General features: G+C 35.1%; 1 protein-coding gene across 3 annotated transcripts in view; it reads right to left on the bottom strand.

Annotated features, from left to right (window-relative positions):
• Positions 1–18,649, bottom strand: part of LOC143183609 (tachykinin-like peptides receptor 99D) — a 28,180-nt gene extending 9,531 nt beyond the window's left edge. For all 3 annotated transcript variants that reach the window (XM_076385234.1, XM_076385235.1, XM_076385237.1), the window contains exons 1-2: positions 17,463–18,649; positions 3,253–3,471 (exon numbers count right to left, since the gene is read on the bottom strand). In XM_076385234.1, the coding sequence (XP_076241349.1) occupies positions 3,253–3,471; positions 17,463–17,902 (659 nt within the window). In that variant the 5' untranslated portion in view covers positions 17,903–18,649. The remainder of the gene's footprint in view (positions 1–3,252; positions 3,472–17,462) is intronic.
• Between the last annotated feature and the right edge of the window lie 5,999 nt (positions 18,650–24,648).

Genomic DNA, 24,648 nt, shown 5'->3' with positions numbered 1-24,648 from the left:
AGCACGCTGTTAAACAAGATTCATTATTCTCCTCATTAACTGTAACAATGACTGTCTGTAAAATGAAACTTTCATCTTCAGAACGAGGTTTTAAAATCAACGCTAATGTAAATCTTTTTCTTAATATTCTGATATTCAGTTTCATTTCATACTACCGACATTTTGACACAGTCGAGATTCGAACGTTTCATTTTCCGTTTCCATTATCTTGAAATGAATAAACTTCATAAATTTAAGTACACACGATCGTGTGTTAATCAATTCTTTAAGGAACCCTTATTCTCTGAGTTTCTGCAAAAATAGTTTTAATGATGATACTGTAGCCTTGGTGTTATGAAGTAGATCCTTCGCATACGTGTATATTGAAAGTTTTTTTATTGAAGAATTGTATGATTAATATTCATCTTCTTGGCGTCTTTGAGAGCTGATACTGTTGGAGTAGTGTTCTTAAGGCGATTGGAAAATCTGTAGTTAAAGTTACTCTTCTCTTTTGCGACAACCTCATTAGCGAGAAATCTTCGAAGTTCCCCTAAGATAAAGATAAATGTAATTTTAAACGACTTTGGGTGACAAAAAAAGAAGGCAAAACGTGTTAACGGAAGCATAGAGATAATTGGAGTTTACGTAATGCATCAGTTGAATGTCTTACAAATTACGTTTATGCTTTTCAACACAAGTTTGTCTTAAAGTAGTTGTAACCTTTCATTGTCATTGAGAACTATCATTTTAAAACATTGATTTCTTCAGCTTTACTGTCTCAAATTAAGGTAAAATTGACCTTGACCAAGTACATACTCGAGGATTAGATACGTAAGAGTACACGAAGTAGTTGAGGGAGAGTTTCCAATCTAGGAGCGTTTAGAACTACTTAAAGGATTTCGGTTCGAACGAATTTTATGACAAAGCTAAAAGGATGCTTATAGCTGTGCAGGACGACTCAGCGAGAGTCTAAAGCACACTTTTATCAGTTCCGCCCTATAATTAAAGGTAACGGCGCAGAACGCCAATAGAGTTTATATAGAGTATTTGTTTGGAGCCATTAAATCGAGAGATTGCAACTCGTTCTGTTACCTTTCAAGACAAGTAGATGACGTCTCATTATAGGGTAACTACGTCCTACTGATTTTATTTAAGTTTACGTGCTCGTTCAATTGGCAATAGTGACTATGCAAATAATAAGACGAAAGGCAGAAAACAATGTGCATTGAAGACTTTCAAGATAGATAAATAGGTTCAGCTACAAAAGTATTTTATAATTTATTTCTTGTTAAATTATCGAAAAAATACATCATTTTTGGAGTTTATGTAGATTGTAAGTTGAACCAATTACAGTTACTAATTTCAGAACGTAAAGATTTGTAAACAAGTCCCGTTTTATTGTCCCACCCTGTATTAGGCTTAAGGGATTTGAGAGGAAAGGTAGTTGGAGCAGTAATACGATAAGACTAGGTCAGATATTCAGTAAGTAGAATATCTGTGTGCCTGACCAGGCAGACAGTAAGTAGAATAACTCCGTCCTTTATCAGTCATAGAGCGACTACTATAACCCCAATCTCTCGTCAGACTTCGAGTAAGTGGGATGTCCTCATCCTCGATCAGACGATCTCGTTATTGCTCTGCCTTCCTGTACACCACCTCGCCCTTTATCTCGTCGACTATTATTTTTGAAATTAGTAACAGTTGGGTTGTTTCACAATCTACATTTTCTCTAAAACATGCTTTGTTTTAGAATAATTTAATCCATGAAAAAACAGGTAACTTATTTATGAAAATTAGATGCAAATTTTAAGAACCTGTTTCATAGTTAATTAGCAAGGAAATTCTGAAAATTCTAGCTACTATCTAAGGTAATTTGGAAAAAGAATACCCAACAATTGTGATCACAGATATATCATTAATAATACCTATTCTACTTGATCAATTAAAATGAGCTCAGCTTTCATTATACAAAAATACAAAAGTTACAAATATAACTGTCAAACGAAGTATTTAGAGCAATAATAAGAGTTTCCTTTACACCTCTTTCCCCTACAGTTTAAAAAAAGAAATATTTTCCGCGACATTACGATCCGTAAAATTTCTTTTTCAGTGGAACGATGATAATAACGAGCTTTTCTTTTTAGCGCAATAAAAGTTTTATTCGTTGACATAAAGAGCGTTGGCTGTAGTATAGATGATACACGTTTCACGGAAAATTTATTGACCAGCAGGCTCATCGTCAGTCATAAACTACTCGGAGGGTAATATTTGTAGTTGACGAGCGAATACAGGGATTCACTTTTATGATATACCGGAAAACCGATGTTTCTGTTGCGTTCCTTTTAGTTATTTGATTCCATTCAATATATGAGAAGCAGCTTGTTGTTAAACGGTGACTATGATTTCTGTTATTCTTATTTCTTAAAAGATTCTAACAACACATTGTATTCACTGTCAAATTATAACACGTGTTCTCGAAAATTTTTAAAATTAGCAGTCGTTTTTATCCTTGCATTTAATTCATCAATCTGTGTCAATTCAGTTGTTTTTCCTAAGGGTTTTGCTAAAACCTCGTTCAGATTAGTAAAGTTTCCTGAATTCAAGCAAATTGTATTCAAGTAGCTTGAGGTCGTAGCTTGAACACAAGCTTGTATTCACACAAGTCAAATTACTTGAATTCAAGTGGTCTGAATTCGAATGTAACTTGAATTCAAGCTGTCATGCAAAAATAATAAAAATAGTGCATGATGGTTATTTCATTATGTATTTTTCAAACAAGATATTCATTTTTGACAGCTACCTTGACGTTCACACGTTTGTCAATTTACTTGAAATTTGCCTTGTATGATACAGTACACATCATGGTATACATCAATTAATGTGTATTTCAAGGCAAGCAAAAATCGAAAGAACGTCAACTTTACTTGAAGCTTGAAGAAATATTTCAAGTCAAATAACATAACACGTTCACATTGGTTAAATTGCCCCGAATCACTTGTATTCAAGCTACTTGAATTCAACTAGTTTAACTCATCTGAACGTGCCTAGATGAAATAGAAACTTAAAGGGATGTTTCAGGTCGAGTAAAATAATAAGTTCACATTGGTCAAGTTTCTTCAAATCACTTACATTCAAGCTGCTTGAATTCCAGTAACTTGATTAACTTGAACAAGGCTTACGTGCTAAAATGATCATTAATATTTTCTGTATAATTTCACACAGCATGCAGTGTTAGGAATAAAACGTGCGTTCTAATTATTAAGATAAGCTCACAGGTATTCGTCGTAACTGAGACCATTGTCGTCTCTGTTGGGGAAGTCGCTGTAGCAAATCACTCGCACCTCCCCGTTAGCGAAATTCTGCGTGTAGGTTGTGTAGAAGAATAACATAGGAAAGGAAAGCATAGCTCCGACAAACCAAATGACGATGGCTACGCAGAGTGTCGCCCTTCTGCCCATGCGAGGTCTCAGCGGGTTCACAATTGCCATGTATCTGCAACGAAACGTGTATCAATAATTAAAAAAGGAAAAATTAAAATGTCCATCTCGAATTGACTATTAAACGAAATAGTCTGAATATTAGTGTTTTAAAGAAAAAGCGAGTAAATATTTTTTTAAAGTTTAGATCTAGTTCAGATTTAAGCTTCAGGCATTTCAAAGAGAGTTGAAAGTAGCACAGTATATAGGATATAGAGAGTAAGTGACTTTAAACTCGTTCATGTATATGCAAAAGTATGGTAATACTTAACACGCGATTAAATCACGCTGCAGTTCGTATCGAGAGAATGGGAAACCAATTTTCTAAGAACGATTCAGGAAAAAACAGGTGGCAATAAGATAAAGAAAATTGCCTGGCTATTCAGGGGGGGTTGGATTCCCTGAAGCTTTATGGCTATCTAGTAATACAATTTTCCAAAGCCAACATTTCTCTCTTCCGAGGGATTTTAACACTCGTTTTATAGTTGAGGCTAAGTATCCATTTCCTTAGCACTTCCACGTACAAATTGTTTTCAGGAAAACAGTAAAAACACCTTAACTTTCAAACTCCGTCGTTCCACTGTAGAAATTACCCTGCTCTAAAATTAAGACACGATTGTGCACGAAAGTCTTAAATATACACCACGCGAGTCGTTCCTATTTCTCTCCTTGCGCATAGATATCTATCAATGAGGTCATTTTCACTGGTGAAAATTCGAATAGGCACGCCAAGGAAGTATTAGAGGTACAGCGTTACAGCGCACACGATTCTATTAAAATTCTTTACGCTCGGTGGTTATAAGTAGACGTTACCGAGATGAGATTTCACCCTTAGCAGATTTCGCCATCAATTCTCGTGGCGATGATTGCGTACAGTCGAGGTAATAAATCGGTTTCAAATGTGACGCTTCTCTGCCTGAATGAGAATGAAACGACGCGACGCGAGAATTTATAAAGTCGCCCTGGAAATCTATGACATCTGAAAACCATCGGCGGTGGACGATGCTCTAACAAACTTTCGCGACGATTGCGTACACCATTTTAGAGAATGGTTCGTACCCCGCATTTGGAGGAAATTGGTGAAAATCTTTATGGAGAAGAAGCATAGTTCACCGACGTACGTCTTCGTGTAACGTGTCTGGCCGTGACTCGAGAAATGGGAATTGGTGCAGGATGGCATAAAGGAGGACGGTCGGCGGATAAAGTGAAGTAGTTGTGAAATCTATTTCCTAATATCCAGGTGACTACTCCATTTTACTGAACCACGGTAGGATGAATTGCAGGTGCACTCCCTTTTCCCAGGGATTTGTACATCTTTAAGATTTCAGCGACGACTTACCACTTTATTATTCGACTTAAATCTCGTTGGCTCTTGTCAGGTGACGAAATACGTTGGTTAGTGTATTAGGAGTAGTCATGAAATACGTTTTTACAAGCGTGTACTAAGCGATTTCTTCCTCTATAGAAATTATAGTAATAAAATAATATCAAGGGAGAAGTAATCGATAATTGTTATTGCAAATCTAGTTGACCGACAATACACAGATGTAGTTGATTGAAACTTACGTTTTGAAATGAGTTAAATTATTTTGTATGTAGCTGTTTTTTGAATTTCAGATACCACGTAAGGTTATTGTTATTTCGAATAGAAATAAAAATAGAGAAGAATGTACGTTTATGGGGGCTGTCGACAGAATCTATCGAACGATTCTTAAACAGTTTTTAAAATGTAGGTCGCCAGAGAGGGTTCCGTGGCGAAAGGTTTATATCAGCTGGATGTCAGATCCGTCGTAAACAGACTGGAATTTGAAACGCTGAGTATAGGTATCTTCGAGATCTAAATAACTGTAAAAGTTTGTATAGTAAAATTTGTGCATTTTTTTGTGATAAAACATAGGAAGCATACATACATTTGAAGTTCGCCACTTCTCTAAAGTCACTGAATTTTTACATTCAGTAATATACACCAATACGAGGCATTTGGGATATTACCCTTTGATCAACAGTTTAATGGCAATTATGAAATGTTCCAACTCGCTAACGTAAGTGGATATGGCATATGGGTATCATATCACATGTAATTTATCTTCGGGTCTAATTATAGCACAATTCCTGGAATGCTATTTGCTATGCGGTATATAGATCTTTAATGTCATTATAACGTAATACACATCGATCGAACTAAACATCGCATTCGTTGATGTATATTGATGCGATGTTTGCATAATTAATTTGAGTGGTGATTTACTTGAGCTTCTACAGCCGAAAAGTGTTTCGTATTTTTTGTCGGCTATAGATAACTATTTAAAGATTTCTGTCATATTTATAGTTTAAATTCTCGATATAATTTAAAGGAAATTTCTCGATGTAAATGATTTAAAGACCGTTTCGTGAAACTGTAATGATGCTGTCGTATGCAGACCAGTACACACTCCTTAAGATGAATGATTCAATTCCATTTTCTCTGTCGAGAACACGGCTTCATCACGTTCCGAACAAGTAAAATTAATTAATCGTGTACTTCACTCACGAGATTAAAAACCCTTCACCAACAGCCCTTGTTAAATCATACGTTTCTAATCAATGAATATTTTAACGTCACGTTTAAAATGTGAAATTCATTATTTCCACTTATATGTACACAATGCATTTTTAATTTTTAAAAGAACCAGCAAAGTAATTAATAAAGAGAACAATTATATTGTCTACTTTGTACATTTTATAACGATTTCTATAATTTGCTTTTTCTTTTACAGTTTCAATTGCTCAAACCAATTATATTGTCTAGACTCTAGATCTTAAATAAACTGGATATTTCATATAATAAGAAGTCACCGTTAAAACTTAAGAATACAATTGGTTTCAGCTTTCAGTATACACGAACACTGTGTTTTTAGGGACATTTAATATAATTCTCACCCTTTGAGCATATTGTATTAAGCGTTGCTCTTTGCTCGAACGAAGCTTTGAAACGTGATTTCCTTTCGCTTCGATCAACAGACCAATCTTTTCAAGAGCTTTCTCTCCTTTACCTTGCAACACGTATAATCATAGAATTCAATTGAGCGTGTATATAGATTATTTCTTCCACGTGATATCGTATCTTTAAGATCCCCGTTAAAAATGCAAAGCTATTTTTTTCACTCGATAAAAGTATATTCTTTTCAGAATGGTTTAGAAACGTAAACTTTATGCAGATCAATAGTCACCAGGAATAACCATTTCTTTACAATTTTTTACACTACTTAATTATTTTTATTTCCTTTGAACGTAATTACATTAAGATTATTTGAAAATTTATTAATTTAAAGGAATCTCTGTTTCTTGATTCTTCTTCTCTCTCATCGAGTCCTCATCGCAAACGAGACTGACACTGAGCGCTGACAGTCGACGAAAGTTTCAAGAACGATAGTTCGCTACAACTCATTGGTTCATAAAGATGATATCTTGACCTGAAATTCCTGCAAGACTGACGTCTTGTGGGTGCAACCCTGTGAGAAACTGCATACGTGCAACTACTTACGAACTGGGTGCATGTCTTGTCCCAGAAACAAGGTCTCCAATCAATTCATTCCATCCAATGTTTCGTAAAACGTTGTCCCTGATACTTGGTGTCTTCTGTTCTGTATTCTACTTCCAGGTTAGTTTAACAATGTAGAACTTTCTCGATTCTTCAGTTTATTATATTATTCTCCCTTTATATTTTTCGATGCATTTTTTCATTCCTTTAGAAATAAAAGTATTCATATTTTTATGAAACTATTATTTTATTGCAACGATTTTATACAATTTTTTTTCAATTGTGACTCACAGTAATTAGCTAGAATCAATTTACTTGTCGAACCCCAAAATCAAATTCATGTATTAACCTATTCTTGCTCTATGCGAGTGGCAATTTTTGTGACGAGAAAGCTGTGGCATTCACATGTAAATTAGAATTTTGTGGTAACATAGAAAGTTTACTTGAAAGTTAAATTCATTCATGGAAAAGTTAGTCATTTTCATTTAGTTTTAAACGATAATTCATCGACTCTGTAATAACCGCAATGTTATACACTATTCAAGTTTCATTAAAATCTTGTCCTTGGACTTGTATGCATCTTTACTGTACTGCCAGAGTATCGAAGTTTGCGCAATAATAAAAGTGGAATATTGTTCAAGTACACAGTATAAGAACGGGGTACAGTAATAAATAATAAACTCCAATGAACTGCTGCTTCACGAGTTCCATAGATTGCTTCAAGCAAGATTGGTGATTTAAAAAAATGAATTATTGCTGGCTGTCCCAGGAGTACGTATCCTATCGAGATCTTGATTGTTGCGTAGGGAAAAACCAATCAATGCGCTAGTAGTAGTTATTCAAGACGCACAAATTGCTGGCCCAACAACAATTCTCGGCATTTCTTTGCGTCAGAGTGAGAAATATAAAGATAGAAATATTAAAAAGAAATATTTAAATAGCATAAGTTTATAATCATTATTAGACTACAGTTTTTGTTTCAACGTGATGTTATTCATTATATAGATAATTTATCATATATCTCTTTTTAAATTAATCTTTATTAATGTAGATACTGGAGTTTTGAATAAAACTTGATATTTCATCTGTCAAAAGATAATTGATGTATGTTGGAAGTTTATATTACTTTCTGGAATTTCAAGAAATATTGTTCGTATCTTATGTAAATGCCGATTGAATTAGAATAGATTTCTATTCTTCTTCTATCTTGCGAAAAAATATGGCAAAGTTTTGTTCAATGAAATTTTGTGGACAATACGATATTATAAAGTTGAAGTGACAAAGATTAATGCGATGGAAATGCATCAAGACATGGTTATGAATGACTGAAGTAAACGTTGCCTTCGTAGGGAGATATCTGATATACTCTAGAATGGGATGCTTGAAAAATCTCTGAAACATAATCTGCACGTTTTGCTTTTATAGTCCAGCGAAGGTTTTAGTTTTAAACATTTTAGGAAGACTTCGAAAAATTGTAAATCTCAACTAGCCCCTTGCTGCACTGAAATATTTTATGTTCCCCTTTGCTTTTCAATCTTAAGCAAATCTTCAAAAATTTGCAAAACTTTAAGCTTCTTATGATCTTAATAATAAAGCACTAGCTAAGCGTCTTATTATTTTAATAATGATTCAAACGAAATTTAGAACACTTGCGTAAGTTATTCAATTTGAAAATATTTCAGTGTTATAATGCATTATGCGCAGCACTGAAATTTTTACAGAAGTGGGTACCATTTTTTGTTTCTCTTCTGAGATTCTGCTGCAAATCTGACCTGCTGATGCATCAGTTCTCATAAATAGATAGTGCCCTTTGCAGCGTCTAAAGTCAGTTCATATTGTGACTGATGTTCGGATTGAAACTAAAGTTAAGATTCGCGGGTACCTTCTCCCTCGATATGGGAATGTTTTCTCGAATCGATCCATTGGCACCAACATTGACATCGGAATTTTAATCGATTCTCCAATTGTCGGGAAATAGCACCGTAGGCATTTTGATTAAAATTCGCGTTGTGGTTTGTGTTCACGTTTGAATTTCGATTCACGTGGATCTTCATATTCCTGTTGTTTATTTATGGTTGGATTCTACGAAACTAAAATGTGCTTCATAATCGAACGGTTCCGAAGTATGCACCTTCTCAAGTATAGGGGAAAATATTCAATTAAAGTAGAATGAAGAGGAAATATTTATCATAAATATGGATAGGTGTTTAATAATTCCTCCTTATGCTTTCGTTCTTCAGAACAAATACCTCTGAAGAAAATGTATATTAACGCAGAATAGAAATAGACATGGTTATTTAAGCGAAGATTACGTTTTAAGCCCTAAGTATTTTAGTTTACATACTCTAGGTCATACTTTCATTCTTGTCATCGTATTACATTTAAATTTTAATCTACTGTTACTATTAATGGAAGTAATATTTACATCGCCATTGGTTGTTTAATCTCGGTAATAGGCCATTACTCAACCTGTTGCTATCGCTATGAGTTTTAAGTTAAGTGCTGACACATTGAAATTTAGATCTTTAATTAGATCCCAGAGTATTAAAGCTAATGTAACTGCCAATTGCTAATAGAAATTGTAAACTGGACAATAGTATTTTGAGCAATTATAAATACGATTTGTGATTGTGTTATTTGTGTGAAGTACTAAGCAATTTTTCAAATTGGAACTAAATATTAAAACAGCTATTGTGCAGCGATGACAGTAGCATATGAACTCTGTTGACAATGATAAGTTTGCAGAGAGCAAAGACTGTGTTTTGATTGACATTGTTTCTAATATTACGATTATTCAGGTTACACTTGACACTCTAGATCGCATTATGACCAGACTGCCTCTGTGATTTATCTGCATCGAAGGAGAAACCGTCGGAAGCTTTACTCCCGGATGAAAGACTGACGTAAAGGATGAATATGACAGTAGATACCACTGATCGATGCTTTAACACTTCAGTATATTCACGAAAGTCGCATAGACGTTAATATTTTGTCGAATTCTCTGTCAAATTGCTATAGATGTGATGTTTCATCATTTTAGATGTTATAATATCTATGGAAAAAAGTGAGCAAAAAATTCCTGCAAAATTCAATTTGACTTATGTGCAAGCATATGTGTGTATTATTACTAAATGTGCACTTGCAGAATTGTGTTCTGAACTGATACTATCTTCACCTCGGCGCGTAATTGCTTTCTGATTATATTCACACAGATAATAATATCTACAGTTTTCTTTGATCTCCTTGCTTTTAATCAAATAATATGGGTCACTTGTTCTTGATTGCTAATTTATCGCTACAGTAAAACTCGTGATTGACACAGACATTTCTGATTATCGAGGTTTGATTTTCATACCCTTACCGACTATCAGTCTCTTCTGAACTCTCACCGCTGACGCTGTTAGGATTCGAATTTGTGTAATTACACTCTATCTACTGAACGATCTCGTACGTTCGGGAAAATTGAATTCCAGGTCGTGGTCTGTTCCCAATAAGTGAAAGTTAGCTGATCAATAGGTACCTCTGCCAGATTGAATTCGTTTATTAAAAAACATTCAAGCAGTATTCGTTATTTACGTATTCTACATTCTTTATTTAGAGATTAAAATTTGGCTTGAAAATAGATGTTTGACTTTGTTTCGATCAGTTTCGAATTTCGTAAATTGAATTTAATTTTGCATTTAGGTATTTCAGAAAGGTACTATTTCTAGACACTAAAATTTTGATTACTTTTAAAATTAAATGTTTAGTTTGCTTTAACTCTATATTACTTACTCTGAATTTGGTATCATTTTTTATTACTTAAAAGGGGAGATCGCCTTGACCACTCAAAAAATAGATAAAGTTTTGGAACTTTTTTGTAGGTAATTAGTCACTGAAAAGTGTAGTATTTTGTAGAGAATATAAATAAAAGTTTCAACTTCATTCACATTTTTTAAAAGTGAAAATGGTACAAAGTGGCGAAGTTATTCGCTGTTCTCGAAACCCCTGCAAGTAGTACATTGTTTGCTGGCTGTTGCAGTTGTCAAGGACTGGGACGTTTGAACTGAAAAATTTTTGTTGATTCATAAACTAATGCACGAAGTTTCAGAAGTTTTAATAATTGTGGAAATGATAGTATTTTGAAAGAGAAATAATAATATTCACATTAAAGAATCAACTTTGATCACCTATAAAAAATCAAATAATTGAGATATCAAGAAAATAGTACGCCACGTTGTGAATAATAGTTTCTAGTTTATGAATCGACAAATGTTTTTTATTTCGGACCTCCTAGTTCTTGACTAATGCGATGACCAATAGTCGAAGTTCTACCCGAAGAGAATACCAAATAACTCCGCTATTTTCTAATATTTTTACTTTTAAAAAATTGGAAAATAAAACTGGTATCTACATTTGTATTGTCCCAAAAGGATTAAATTTTTCATCCACTAGTTATCTCTGAAAAAATTTCCAAAAGCTTTGCTTATTTTTTAATGCTTCAAGTGGTGTCCTCCCTTAAACAATTTTTCAAATATTATTCAAAGTTATTTCAATTTTTAATATATTGTAATCTTGTTCATAATAACGAGTTTGTTTGTGTACCGATCTTTCGATAATATCAGTGAGTCTTTAACTTACTGATGTGTCTGCATAGTCCATTCATCCTAAAACAGGTCTGGCGACCTACGAACCGCAGGCCACCCCTGACACTCTTCTACTTGCTCAGCTTACAAAATTGTAAGGGAGTAGGCCCCTCCACAATCATTTAACTTCTGCACTGCTCCATCACCCCTACACTCTACAATAACAATAACGACAGCTATAAATACGTACCTGTAGCTTGTAGGATTTCTCAAAACACTACATTTTTTATTACTTCTGTTTACTTTGAAAAACTTTATTACTACGTGTGGTTCACGGCTCGCAGTCTGCTAATCCGCCATCCCCACTTTACAGGAAAGATGCTGATGGTGGGAGACCCAACTGATTGAGGGAAAGGTTCATACGGCCCGCGACCTTTAGAAAGTTCGTCAGACCTGTCCTAGGATAACGCGAACATCGAACCTTCAACTATTCTTTTTAAGTGAGTGCATTTATCTATAAGTTTTAATATTATTTTTAAGTTTAATTCTCCAGTGCATTGCTTGGGTCTGTGGGACTTACGAAGATATCGTTTCTCATTTTTTTTTTTGTTTATTTAAATCTTAGACTATATGTACTTATAAACGCGGCCCGCGTATAATAATCCACGAGTCGAAGTGAAATCAAGATAAGGGAGAAAATGTGGTATTATATGTGGGCAAAATGATGGATATTATATTAAAAGCCATCAGACGTCAGTGAATGCCATTACTTCGATTGTGGATAGCAGTGAATAATTTCTAAATAATTATTTATAATGGTGCAAACGTGTTGTGTGACAAATTGCAAAGAATGATATAAGCGTGATGAATATGTATCTTTTTTTCTTTAAATACTTGAGTGTTGTTCTTACACTATTTCTTTAAACTAAAATAAGTTATAAGGAAATAATTACTTTGTAAATATTATCAACATTTCATGACATATGTGACGCCACATAGATAGTTTTATCTTTGCTTCAAGGCAGTTTATAAATACATATCATAACTGTGTCTATGAGCATATGATCTAAGATTTAAATATTAAAATAAATATATATCTTATCTGCAAGTACATATCAGATGGTCCTAGCAGAATCGTATTTATTAATAAAAAATATTTCTATATTTTTCACCCGTACACTGGAGAATTAACATTATTACATAAATACTTGTGTGATCTTTGTGTTTTTAAAGAATACTTCATTATTGATTCAATAGCTGTTTTTTAAATTTTACAGTATAAATTCTACGCGATACTACTCATTAAAATTCAAATCTTAAATACCCAAAAGTATGAAAAGTTATGTTTCACAATTTAATTAGGCTTTCAATGATTCAAGTCTAACAAGCAAATATTATTGCCCATTACCACCGACTCTAAGCACAATTCGAATACTTTCGCGAGCCATTGTGTATGTGTCAGTAAAGTTCCCAACACGAAAGGTTATTTAGCTTTTGTGGCGAGTGTCGCGACTTGAAGGTCTAGCCACCGAGGCCTCGCATGTGGGTGTACTAAACGCTTGACTGCACTATAATGAGCTTCAACGTACTTTACCGAGGGGTGATCTCTCCTTTTTGAAAAGAGGCAAAAAGTCAGGCAATTATTCAGTTGACCTCTCAACCGTTAATGCGACCTGTTAGCGAGTGTGCAACTTCGATAGAAATCGTTTTCCATTTTCCATACGGATATGCATTACCGCAGGAACCAATTTCCATTTGTTATACGGCAGCCACGATTACGTCAAAACCTAGGAAACTGATTCCCTTACATGCTCGGCTACTTTCTTCTCCATTTACTCATTCGCTGGTTCACTTTACGTCCTTCTCCACATAACACCATTAACAGCTTTCGCGAGAGCGTGCTTTTACTCCTTTCCTCCCTTTCAAAAAGGAATTCTTTACCTGCGACTGTTCTAAATAGGAATATTTCAAGCTGCGATGCTCCTCGATATGTATGAGCATTCAGATGTTGTATCATGATAAATGTAGATCGCTTCGTGTGCAACGTCCCGATAGTGTCTTCTGTACACAGTCCTTGTAGCATGATGATACATTGGCCGTGTGAATTATAGCAAAAACTTTGTCACGATTACAGAGAATGCAATTGGATGTATGATCCATTTACTTGATCAGTCATGTGTATTCTTTTCTTTAGCTTTTTGAAATTTAAGATTTTGTGTGCCCAAATTAAGGAATACAGTACTATGATCGTAATTTTGCTTTTTAATTTTGAGAAAATTATGGTGAATCAGTTCAATTTATAATTAGCTCAAGTGGTTATCATAAATCTGTGACTTTTAACACTGTCTTTTGTCAGTAATTGTGTACTCGCCCACTAATTTATTAGACAAACTTTTTACTGCAATTTGTGCAATGTTCATAATTGAAAAATGAAGTTACAACTGCAATATCGTAACTCTTAGTTTTATCCTACTTTACCCGCGGAATTACACTTTAAATTTTCCCCAGTAATTATCGAACATTTTATACGTTTAATAATCCTTTATCAAATGAATTTTTTTAATCAACTGTTTTCTGTTTAGAAGATTATATAGTGTTCTAAATATCAACTTTGCACGTCGAGATTCGTAATATTCTACGCGAGTATTCAACGTGCTCATATTACAGCATATTATTAGATCGACGTAAACTCTTTCACGATCGACATGTAGAATTCTCGAATAGAAATTCTCGAGTCTGAGATTCTGTCGTGGACACGATAACGCATATTATCATTTATCGAGCATGTCAGAGGCAAGCGAGTGCGACACGCTATTCACGTTCTTCCCTCCGAATCGTTCGAGTATAATTCTTCGATATATCGTAGTTTCGCGACTATCAGGCTATTCAAAATCATTGACCGATACTACTTGCAAAACGTGCATCGACGCAGTAAAGATAAATGCGAACAGTTCAGAAAATAAAGTAAGCAGACTTCCATAAACATCAATGTGCAATATGTATACGAGTTCTTCGGTTAATAAAATATGCAAATTTTTAATTTTTTTTAAATGAAATGATTGATCACTTCATAAAGTGAGACATCTAAATAATCGTCTGTTATTCGAAGAAACTAAACATGAGTTATCTCACATATGACAATTCTGAAAATATTTAAATCGCGTGGAAGATCATTTTTCATGAAAGTATGAAAAGAGACTTCCTCTTTCCCAGTCGAGTAAACAACACGCATGGAAATAAAAAGAAGTCTAAGTAAATGGTAGGGAAAGAGTTACTTCTTATTTTTACTTTATCGTGAAAATGAATTCTGGATTTATCGCGCAAGTACTTTTCTGTATCCATAAAGCCTGTTGCCGGATAGGAAACGTTGCACGTGCAGAATTTTTATTACCCAGAAGTAGCGATTGCTGTATTCGTCCATGATAGACGCCTGAGTTGTGATAAATTAATGATTGAAATATTGCAATAAACGTAGAACCTAGAATTACCTAAAAATATTGATTTTAAATAACACTAAATTTCGTATTCCATTTTGACTGTTTGTTCATATGAATTTTGTGAAGGGAAGAAACTATACCTAGTTAATGCTTTCATGCAGATGAAATCGTCCACCACCTGTCAGCATATCCATTATCAAGCTACAAATGAAACTAAATTTCCGTTGGTTGAAATGGTGATTTTCATTTCTTGTTTTATGCTCCGACGGAGCATTATTTATTTGTCAGTGGTGGATTGTCAAGGTGGCATTTCCCTCTGTGTAGCCGGGGTCAGGAAAGCATATATTCGTCTGGTTCGCGGACATTCAGCCTTCCTCCTGCGGTTTCCATTTCACAGCTTTCATCCCTCTACTCTTTTACCATTGTCCCTGGATCCAATCTTAGGGGAGGATTTGATACTAATTTAAATTTAGTTTGAAATGAATGACTTTGTTCTAAGTACGACCAAGTTCTGTAGGTAGCAGTCCTTAATCAGTCAAATTTATGCAATCTTGAACTTTACCGCAAGTATGCATCTTTACGACTGCTTATCACACCTTGAATATTCCCAGTACTGTTTATTGGAGTAATTAAATTAAGACGAAGTAAAATCATACTCTAAATAACATAAAAACTTTATCGACTATAAATTTGGAGTTATTTCACAATTTTCATTAAAATCACGATAACGCGATGTAAATATAAATGGCACTGGTGGCCAAACCCTGCAAGATCTGCCACGATATAAATATAAATGGCACTGGTGCCCAAACCCTGCCGTGATAAGAACCATATTTTGCCTATCAGAAATACTCGAGAGCCACATTCTCTATTAAAACGTTGTATACATACGAGTATTAATTATTATATATTTTGCAAAATTAAAGATCACTAATTTTGGACTGAAATATTCATTATCTTTGAGCTGTTGTAACTTTGCGAAAAAAAATTATATAGCAGTGGGCTTGGGTCCAGGTCAAAAGACAAAGCCTCTTTCTTTCATTCTTGAATTAAACTTTTTTGAAGATTTTTTCTTGAATTAAGTTTTTCTACTCGAATACGGGGCGGGAAAGTGAAAATGTTTTTCCTTCAAAATTTTTCTCGGAGGATTTCCAAAGCCTATGAGAAACACATTTACAGAAATGTAGGTATGCCAAATTTGGTTCTCAGTGTTGATTTTTCGATAAACGATTTTCATTTCCGAAACGCATGCGGAGTTATTACTACATTAAACCGATCCTAATAAATTTTCTGTGGCATCGGGAACGATCGCTGAATTATGTATTCACTAGAAACGAAATTTATGGTCGACCATATTGAACTAATTTCTTTCTCAAAAATTTGTTGCTGGCAGTTACACTTGATGACTTATATTTTTCCAATACTCGATATTTTACCAATTCCCATAGTTTACTTTCTTGTATTCACGCATCGAAATCACTTGCAATTTCCCTTGTAAAACTTCTTCTGTAAGAAATAAGCTTCGACTCATTACGTATAAAATATTTTTTATACAATATATTTTTCTTTCTTTTCTGTGCAATTGTCAATTCTTCTCTTCACTTTTTTCATATTTATCTCACATATTATAACGAATTTTTAATTAAAATTTCCTGCAGGGGTCAAAATTTGATCAAAGCCTTTGTCGTTTTCAAATTTCCCATTCTGGCTTTTATATTTATTTTTGATGTAGGTATGGTTGCAATCCATGTCAAATTATCGCATCGCGAAATGTGGAAAGATAGAAGAATATCGGAGATCTTTAGTTATGTTAACTGTTTATGTGCTCAATGTTCTATATAAAAATCCAAAATTATTCTAAAAGGTAGTGATATCCATCAATTTTCCTTTTTTTCATGCATCAGAAATATGTTTTCTACGTTATAAAATAGTCATAGTTTCTTATGTTTTCTTGTATTTATAACATAGAATAAGTATACCCAATATGGAAGAGTACGTACTATGGGACACCACAAAATCTCAGTTACTAATTAAATATATCTCTCAGGAATCATGTAAAATATTGAATCATTTAAATTCTTTCGTATTTAATTATTTAAATATAATTTTGAACTATTTTCTTTATCTTTTTGCGTTTGTTTCGTTAGAAAAGATACTTTCTCTGTTTTTGGGAGATATTTAAAATTAGATATTCCATATTACGTATCCTTACCCTGTATGTAAATCATGATAATAACATATTTCGATGAATATCAAGAATTCCACAGAGGAAAAAAGGAAAAATGACGTGACACAAATTTATGCACCAGCCCAATACAATTTCCAAAGAACACTAGTCTACGTCTATTTTCTGCATAATACAGATAACCCATGGTACGCATTTTACTTTATGCGATCACAAAATCCCGCGTCGTAAAGGTGAAACGTTTGGTAAAGTGCAGAGTGAGAGCCAGTAGTGTGGGTACGTATTGGACGCGACGCTTACCTGTCGATAGAAATCGCCATCAAAGTGAAGACGCTGGCGCATATAGTGAGCACCGCAATGAACTGGCAGATCTTGCAGTAGAGTGTGCCAAACGGCCAGTGACTGTTCAGCATGTAGATATAGTTGAACGTCACGTTCAGCGTGGACACCATCGTGTCCGCGATACTCAAGTTCACCAGGAAGTAATTGGTAACCGTGCGCATTCTCTTGTGCGCGAGCACGATCCATATCACTATCAGATTGCCACCGGTGGCAACGATGATCATACCCGCGAACAGTAACGTCCAAACCACTTGCCTCCACAGTGGGAGTATAAATTGGTTCCTCAACTGCAGGTCGGAAGTATTCGTGTCGTTATCCATATAAGTGAAATTATCTGTCCATAATGTGGCGTTCCAAGGGTCGGACGTGGAGATCTCGAAAATGTCATCGGCCTGCATTTCTTTAATTATTTTAGTAGACTATTAATATAAGAACAAATGAATCTTTTCACTTTCGATTTGTTTAATAGTAACTAGATTTACGTTGAAAGTATTTAGTTTTATTAATTCTTAATTCTGTAATTTTGTTATCCACACTGTAGAGCGCAAATATAGACAGAAATAGAATTTAGAGGTAGCGTCACTGTCATGTTCGAATGCTTTTTTTGTTCCACACAAACACTGTCCTTAAGCTGGTCTAAAAAAGTCTCAGATAATTAGTCTTCTGTCACATCACTATGTATAGATAGATTCCATAGTTTTATTCGAATTTTCTTCAACTTCATCAATCATCCCACAACGCGACAGGCTTCAATTCTTTCATCACTTGTTTTCATGGAAACTTATTAATTTTCACTGTAAGTTGCCAATATTAATGTGAAAATCACTATCACTCACACAGTTACTAGTGTCAGTAACGTTCCTTCATTTTTGAACTCAATTGATCGCTGCAACGATCATGCCTTCGGAAGGCATTTAGGGAAACGTTCGAATAATTCTGCGTCACTGGAGATATAATGCAGCCATCGATACTTGTTACCCCACCGTGTAGGCTGCGTCTACGCGCAAAGAGAAGGCGGAAAACTGGCAAGCTTGACTCGTCGACGACACCCACTTCCACTTCCGTTTCATGCACGGACTCCTCTAACAGGTTTTCGTCAGACCGATTGGTCAACCGCTGACCCGCCGGATCAATTCGTACTGCATCAGTTCATATTCGTATCCCTATATTCGCTTTCATAGGCTGCCAATCAGAGATGAATCAGATTTGTCCTCAATATGAAAACACTCGGCAAGATAATTTAGGCTTCTCTTACCACTGTCATCGTTCTCGAATTACTCCAATGGATTTTCGTCGAAAGGTAGCATAGGTCACCGATGATGATTTCTAATCAACAAATAGTTCTTATTCAAAATCATATTGGCGTACAATTTCTGATCACGTTCTGCTGTTGTCAATTTCAGAAGTGTATGTTTAATCTTTAATTCCTTTTTATGTTTTCACTGTCACGTCAGTGAGCTCCGCGATTAAACCCCTGAAGACCTCTTAATTAGAACCGAACAATCTGTGCACGTTTCCCTAGCACGTTCTCCCATGCTGAAAGCTCCATCTTTCTCACTGCGGTTTTTCTTTCGACGATTCCCAGTCGTTTGAATAATTAGCTTTGAAAGATTCATCGGGTATCGTTAAAGAATTTCTCCCGGGCACTCTTCACGAGCTGCAGCCAATTTTCCTTTTGTGGCCGATCGACAGACACCTTGACTCAGTATTGGAAAGTTGAGTATAACCTGGTGCATCCCTTTGTTCGCCGTGGACGCGTTTGGGAATGGACATACAGACGAGTGACGAAAACAGACATAAGAGCCAGTCCTCCGTCGTTCTTTTGTTCCCCTAGTCCTCCAACTTTTTGCAATCTGTTCTTCTTTCTTCGCCTTCGCCAGAGGCTAGCACTCTGTGTCGGTTTTCATTTCCTTTTCACACTTCTGTCTACCTGGAATTTTAATGCGCATTCCTCTGCGCTTCCTTTATCCCACCGAAGACGATAACGCTATCCACACTTTTTTTCGTCCTCGCGAGAAGCGAGATCCTCCTTTTTCCGATGGCTCGCAGTTACAGTGAAGCCTCGTGCAATTTGCTTCGTATTCCGCGCATGTACTCGTAGAAACGACCATTCGGTAACTTCGAGATGCCGATGTTTCTAGGGACCTCTTTTACATCGAAGATATGGCGGAAGTTGAATCGGGAATCCGAGGATCACATTGTGTTTTCGTAAAGAACTCGATTTCGGATTAAGCTCGCGAAACTTCGCGAATAGTGTTCCACGTGAATGGCTTCGCAAAGAGCTTTCCCTTACGCCCGTGCCTCGAAAGGTCCGAGTTATTGCTTTGTACCGTATGAGCATCGGCAGATGTCCATAGAAATGCAGGTCGTTTGATTTGTTTCTACTGTAGATCCTATCTATCGGACAGGAGACAAATTTTAGTAGAGATAGAGTATCGGTGACATCACTTCGGAGCAATTTCGCAGAAGGTTGACTTCTAGTAGATTAGGCGGAAATTGTTTTCATATATTCGTCGCTTCGAAAGAAGACAAGAATAATTCCGTTTGTAGTAGTGGTTCTTTCAGCATTTCCTAGTAACCTTACTGAAATCGATGTTCTGGAATCGTAAGAGACTCTTTCGTTTCAGCATCTTGAGAGATTACGTCGCTTTCGTAGAAAGATGTGGTTAGCTCTGAAACAGAAAATAGGTAAAACAGATCACTTTTTGAATTCAAGTCAATTTAGAAATGTGTTAATTTTTCTCATTTATTATTATGTAACTTTTTTACTGTGCGGAACTTCTGTAACTGAATTAATAACAGTTTGTATTTGTAAAAGAGATTTTTTCAAGATGAAATTAAGAATAGTAATTGAAATCTGAAAGTTTGCGATATTATTAAAAACCTTTAAATAATTGATATAAATAATTGCATAGACAGTAAGTAAATTTAGAAATGTGTTAATTTTCCTGACTTATTATTATGTAATTTCTTTACTGTACGAAACTTCTGTATTTGAATTAATAACAGTTCGTATTCATAAAAGAGGTTTTTTCAAGACGAAAGTAAGAATAGTAATTAGAATCTGAAACTTTGCGGTATTATTAGAAGTCCTTGAATAATTGATAAAAATATTTGCATAGTTCCTTAGTTACTTTGCATAACGTATTTTCGATGATTTAAACTACTGTGGCGTGAAATGCGGCAAAATATGAAGATTTATAATTAAAAAGTTTTTAATTGATTTAATAAAAAAAAATGAAATCACCGAAACATCGTTATATATATTATCCGCGAAAGTTGTGGATGAGTATAATCCAGGCCATTGAATTTCCAAAGAAACGCGACGAGAATGCTTTTCGATAATGCCATAAACAAAATTAACAGCACATTATTAACATAATTAAGAAGGATAATGAATATTCCTTTTAAATAGATATAATAAATTCAGTTAAATAATTGATCTTTTCTAAAAAATTACAGTATGCATTTAAAGTATCATCCACACATGCAATAGTGAATGTATCACAATTCTACATACTGAACAAAACTTCATATTAAAGTAAAAAAATGCAGGTTTCCCTTTCAAAATAAAACGAAAACGAGTGATTTTTCTATGCCTCAGCCCTATTGTCATTGTTGTGCTACAGAACTTGCAAGATTAATGAGGAAATTATACGAACGTCTGTATTTTTTCCCTTTACAAACACATTTGAATAACAATCCTCTGCATACACTACGATGTAACACAGTTGTCCTGGACGCGACAGTTCCTAAGATTCGTTGAAAGAGGGTTCAAAGAGAAAGCATTTGTGCAAGTGGATATCAGATTAAAACAACGTTAATAAGAACCAAATGTAGTTATATGTATATTGCTCGTTGTGTTGTATTTCATAGTAATCCGTCGTAGACAAGATGGATAGAATGAGTTTCCTGTGTAACTTACGTTCCCACGTGATTTTTTTACGAGTTTATGCCGAGACAGCAGTAGCAACGTGCTCCGCATTATGGATCATATAAATAATCCACTTTATGCCTTCTATTTTCATCCATTTTCCCTCTTCACCCATCTGCGTCTCTACACTGGCCAAGCGACAACTTTCCTATTATATAGCCTTTTTCGATTCAAAGGTAGCTTTTAAACGATATAATTGGTCACTGTAATATTTCGCAATAATCGTTACCTTTGTCTTTATGGATTTATGAATACGATGCTTCCCTTTTTATTCAGTCAAACACACGAGAATATTGTTTTACTATAGATTTTATTTCGATGTTAATACTAGTGGTTTCTTAAGTACTGTAATTACCTTTTTTTCACCGAGTGTTGCCAATATAGTATATGCTCGCTTGCTATTTTCCGCGAGATAGTTTTAGCATTTTCTCTGTCAGATAGAAAATTGCGCGCACCAAGACACTGTGCAATACTGTATCTGAATAACACCTGTGGGACCCACTTGCCCGCTTCTGAACTTTTCTGAATGTGTGCGGACGTCGAACTGCTGTTGAATGTTCAAGCTTCAGCTCTCTTGCAAGTTCGTAAGACGATTATGTGGAATTTTCGTTTGCTAGATTTTCTGGATGAAATATTCTTTATCGCTACAGTTTTATTATCGTTCTAATCTCTATGTCTTCAGAAAACCTTAATGCCACTTTTTTTCTAGTATTCAAACAACTATTCTTTGAGACTACATACTACTATATTATAGTATTAAAAAGTTTCTTTCATCTGTTTTCAAAATCTTTAAACTGTAGTCGCAATGGCTAACAGAATTATTTGCTCTCAAAAAACAGCTTTACGCAGGTGTTAAATTTATTTCACAAGAGTTTAATTACCCATAAGGGTATTATTCGATCTGTACACACTAGTTCTACTATTTGCCAGGTAATCGCATCGTTTCATACAGATTAAGCTACTGATTCAGTAGAACCGATTTACAGGAAATTGGTGGAGCGGAGTTCAGTGTAAACGCGATACGCGTTGCGAAGGTAGTAATTATACGGGATACCGTGTCATCACTAGCAAGTTGCAATTCGTCGTTTAATCCTTCGCGAAGAAGAGGGAACAGTGCCAGGTTGACTTCTGGTACGTGTAATTACAAGTCCCATCCGACCCAAAGATCTTTGCCACATTCGCGTGTGCACAAAGTTCAGCGATGTGTCGAATAAAACTTGTCTCTTCTCGCTGGAAGTTTGCCTTTAAAGGGATGCTCCGTGGGATAGGGTAGTTTTAACTTCTATCGAGCAAAAATCCAGCAGTTTAACAGAATTGGTCTTGAGAAGGCAGAAAGTTACGTGGCGCCAGGGAAGGGCGACAATTGACACTGCGAAATAAGTTTCCTGCGATCTTGGAGCTGCTGCGAATTGAAAAGAAGTTAACGATGAAGACTAAAGTCCAAGGAGTTCTGTACTTTCTTTGCAAAATTAAAATTTGTAGGATCTGAAGCAACGCATCTCCTGACAAAATTCAGGAAAATACAAGCGTCATAACCTTGCATTTGAACTTAGAGTGATTGCGTTCTGGATAATGGGCGGGGTTCTATTCTATCAATTGACTGCCAGCGGTAGTACTCGGTTGAATTAACTTCTGTCAGACTGCATTGCAGTTAACATAGCTGGAAGAGCTGGGATGACTGTATTGTTCTCCTAGAGAATTTCACGTAGAATGAGAACGAAAATTGTTCAGCATGATAATATTTGAGTAGAATTTGCATTTCATGCTGGGGCACAGCAGATCTCTCAGTTTTTTGAACACATGTTATTCATAGGTACACGCAGAATTATAATACTTAGAAAAATATTCCATAAAAATGATTACCCCAAACTTCAACATCAACTTTTTCATAATATTCTCGTTTCCTTGTAACAAATTTCCTATTGTATCCCGAACAGTGAAACAAATTCTTCAGATTAATTTCCACTCGGTCAAAAAGACGTATCGAGGGGAAAGAAATAATTCTCTTTCGAACAACAGCGAAGGGATCTTTCTAACCGCCATGCGATTCTTTCTGGCTTTCTTCCTGATTTCTCGCTATCCACCATCTCTTCGGATTCCTCTTCTCAACCACACCCTCATTGTTTTTCCATCCAGGGCAGGGGTAAAATTTATTCCGAACGTAGGTGGTTTGTGAGAGTTCTCCATTCCCACGAAAACGTTCTAGCATGGTGCACTCCCTTTTGTCGCGCGATACCGACCGCCTAACACGAACCAAATAGTCCGTGAACCGTCTTAACTTTTGCATTGCGGCTCGAGCACGTGCCTGTGTCTATTTACATCTCTCTATTCATTGAATTTTATGTTCATCCTTGGTTATTTCGCAATTTCATTTTCGATGCTACTTTGGAACTATTCTTTATCTTTATTTTAAGATTTATTTTGTTGTAAAATGTTTATTAAATATTTCGAACTGCAGAAATGTTGAGACGAGTTATCTGTAATTTTTATAGATACTGTTTGATGTATCTAGTTTTGCTACTCATATTTGTCGATTGTTGTCAATTATTCATACCTTACCTTTTATTTTACTTCTATATTTTCACAGATGTTCTACTTTATAGCGAATATTTCATCTGTGAGAATGTAGAAACAAAACAATTAATAAACTGTCAGAAGTTAACACCAAGTGACAAGGATAACTGACAAAACTTGATTTGTCAAACTGAACAATTCTTTTTTTAAGATTTTTCAATTTTATTTACTTTGATTTAATATGCTACAGTAAATATTTTAATTGAGCAGGAATTTTTCTAGAATCCAGTTCTAATAAAAAATATTTCGTTTTGTTATTGGTATTATTTAAGTTTAGGAAAGAACACGTGTATGTGACTTTATATAGATTTGCAATGCAAAAATGAAGGTAAAATATAAAGGGGAGGATAGGGAAGGATATCACAGCTGTAATCTCAGGGAATGAGTTGAATTCTGCAACAGAGGGTCTGCTAGTATGAGGGGTTACAGTCCAATGTTGTGGCGTAATGTACTTTCTCTATTTGCGCGACAGCATAGTTTCGTTGTTCCCTTTTTCAAGTATGAATGCATGGTTTACTTGCTCGTTCACCTCTATATTTCCACCACTTTCTGAGCCCCCCTTGCTTCGATATTAAAACGGGAAAATTTTCCAATTTCATATTGAATACTATATTATTTCTCCTTTAAGTTGTAGAA

The sequence above is a fragment of the Calliopsis andreniformis genome, chromosome 9 (genome assembly GCF_051401765.1).
Source record: "Calliopsis andreniformis isolate RMS-2024a chromosome 9, iyCalAndr_principal, whole genome shotgun sequence".
Classification (NCBI taxonomy): domain Eukaryota; kingdom Metazoa; phylum Arthropoda; class Insecta; order Hymenoptera; family Andrenidae; genus Calliopsis; species Calliopsis andreniformis.
The sequence above is the reverse complement of the archived record's forward strand: the minus strand, read 5'-3'. Positions and strand labels throughout refer to the sequence as shown.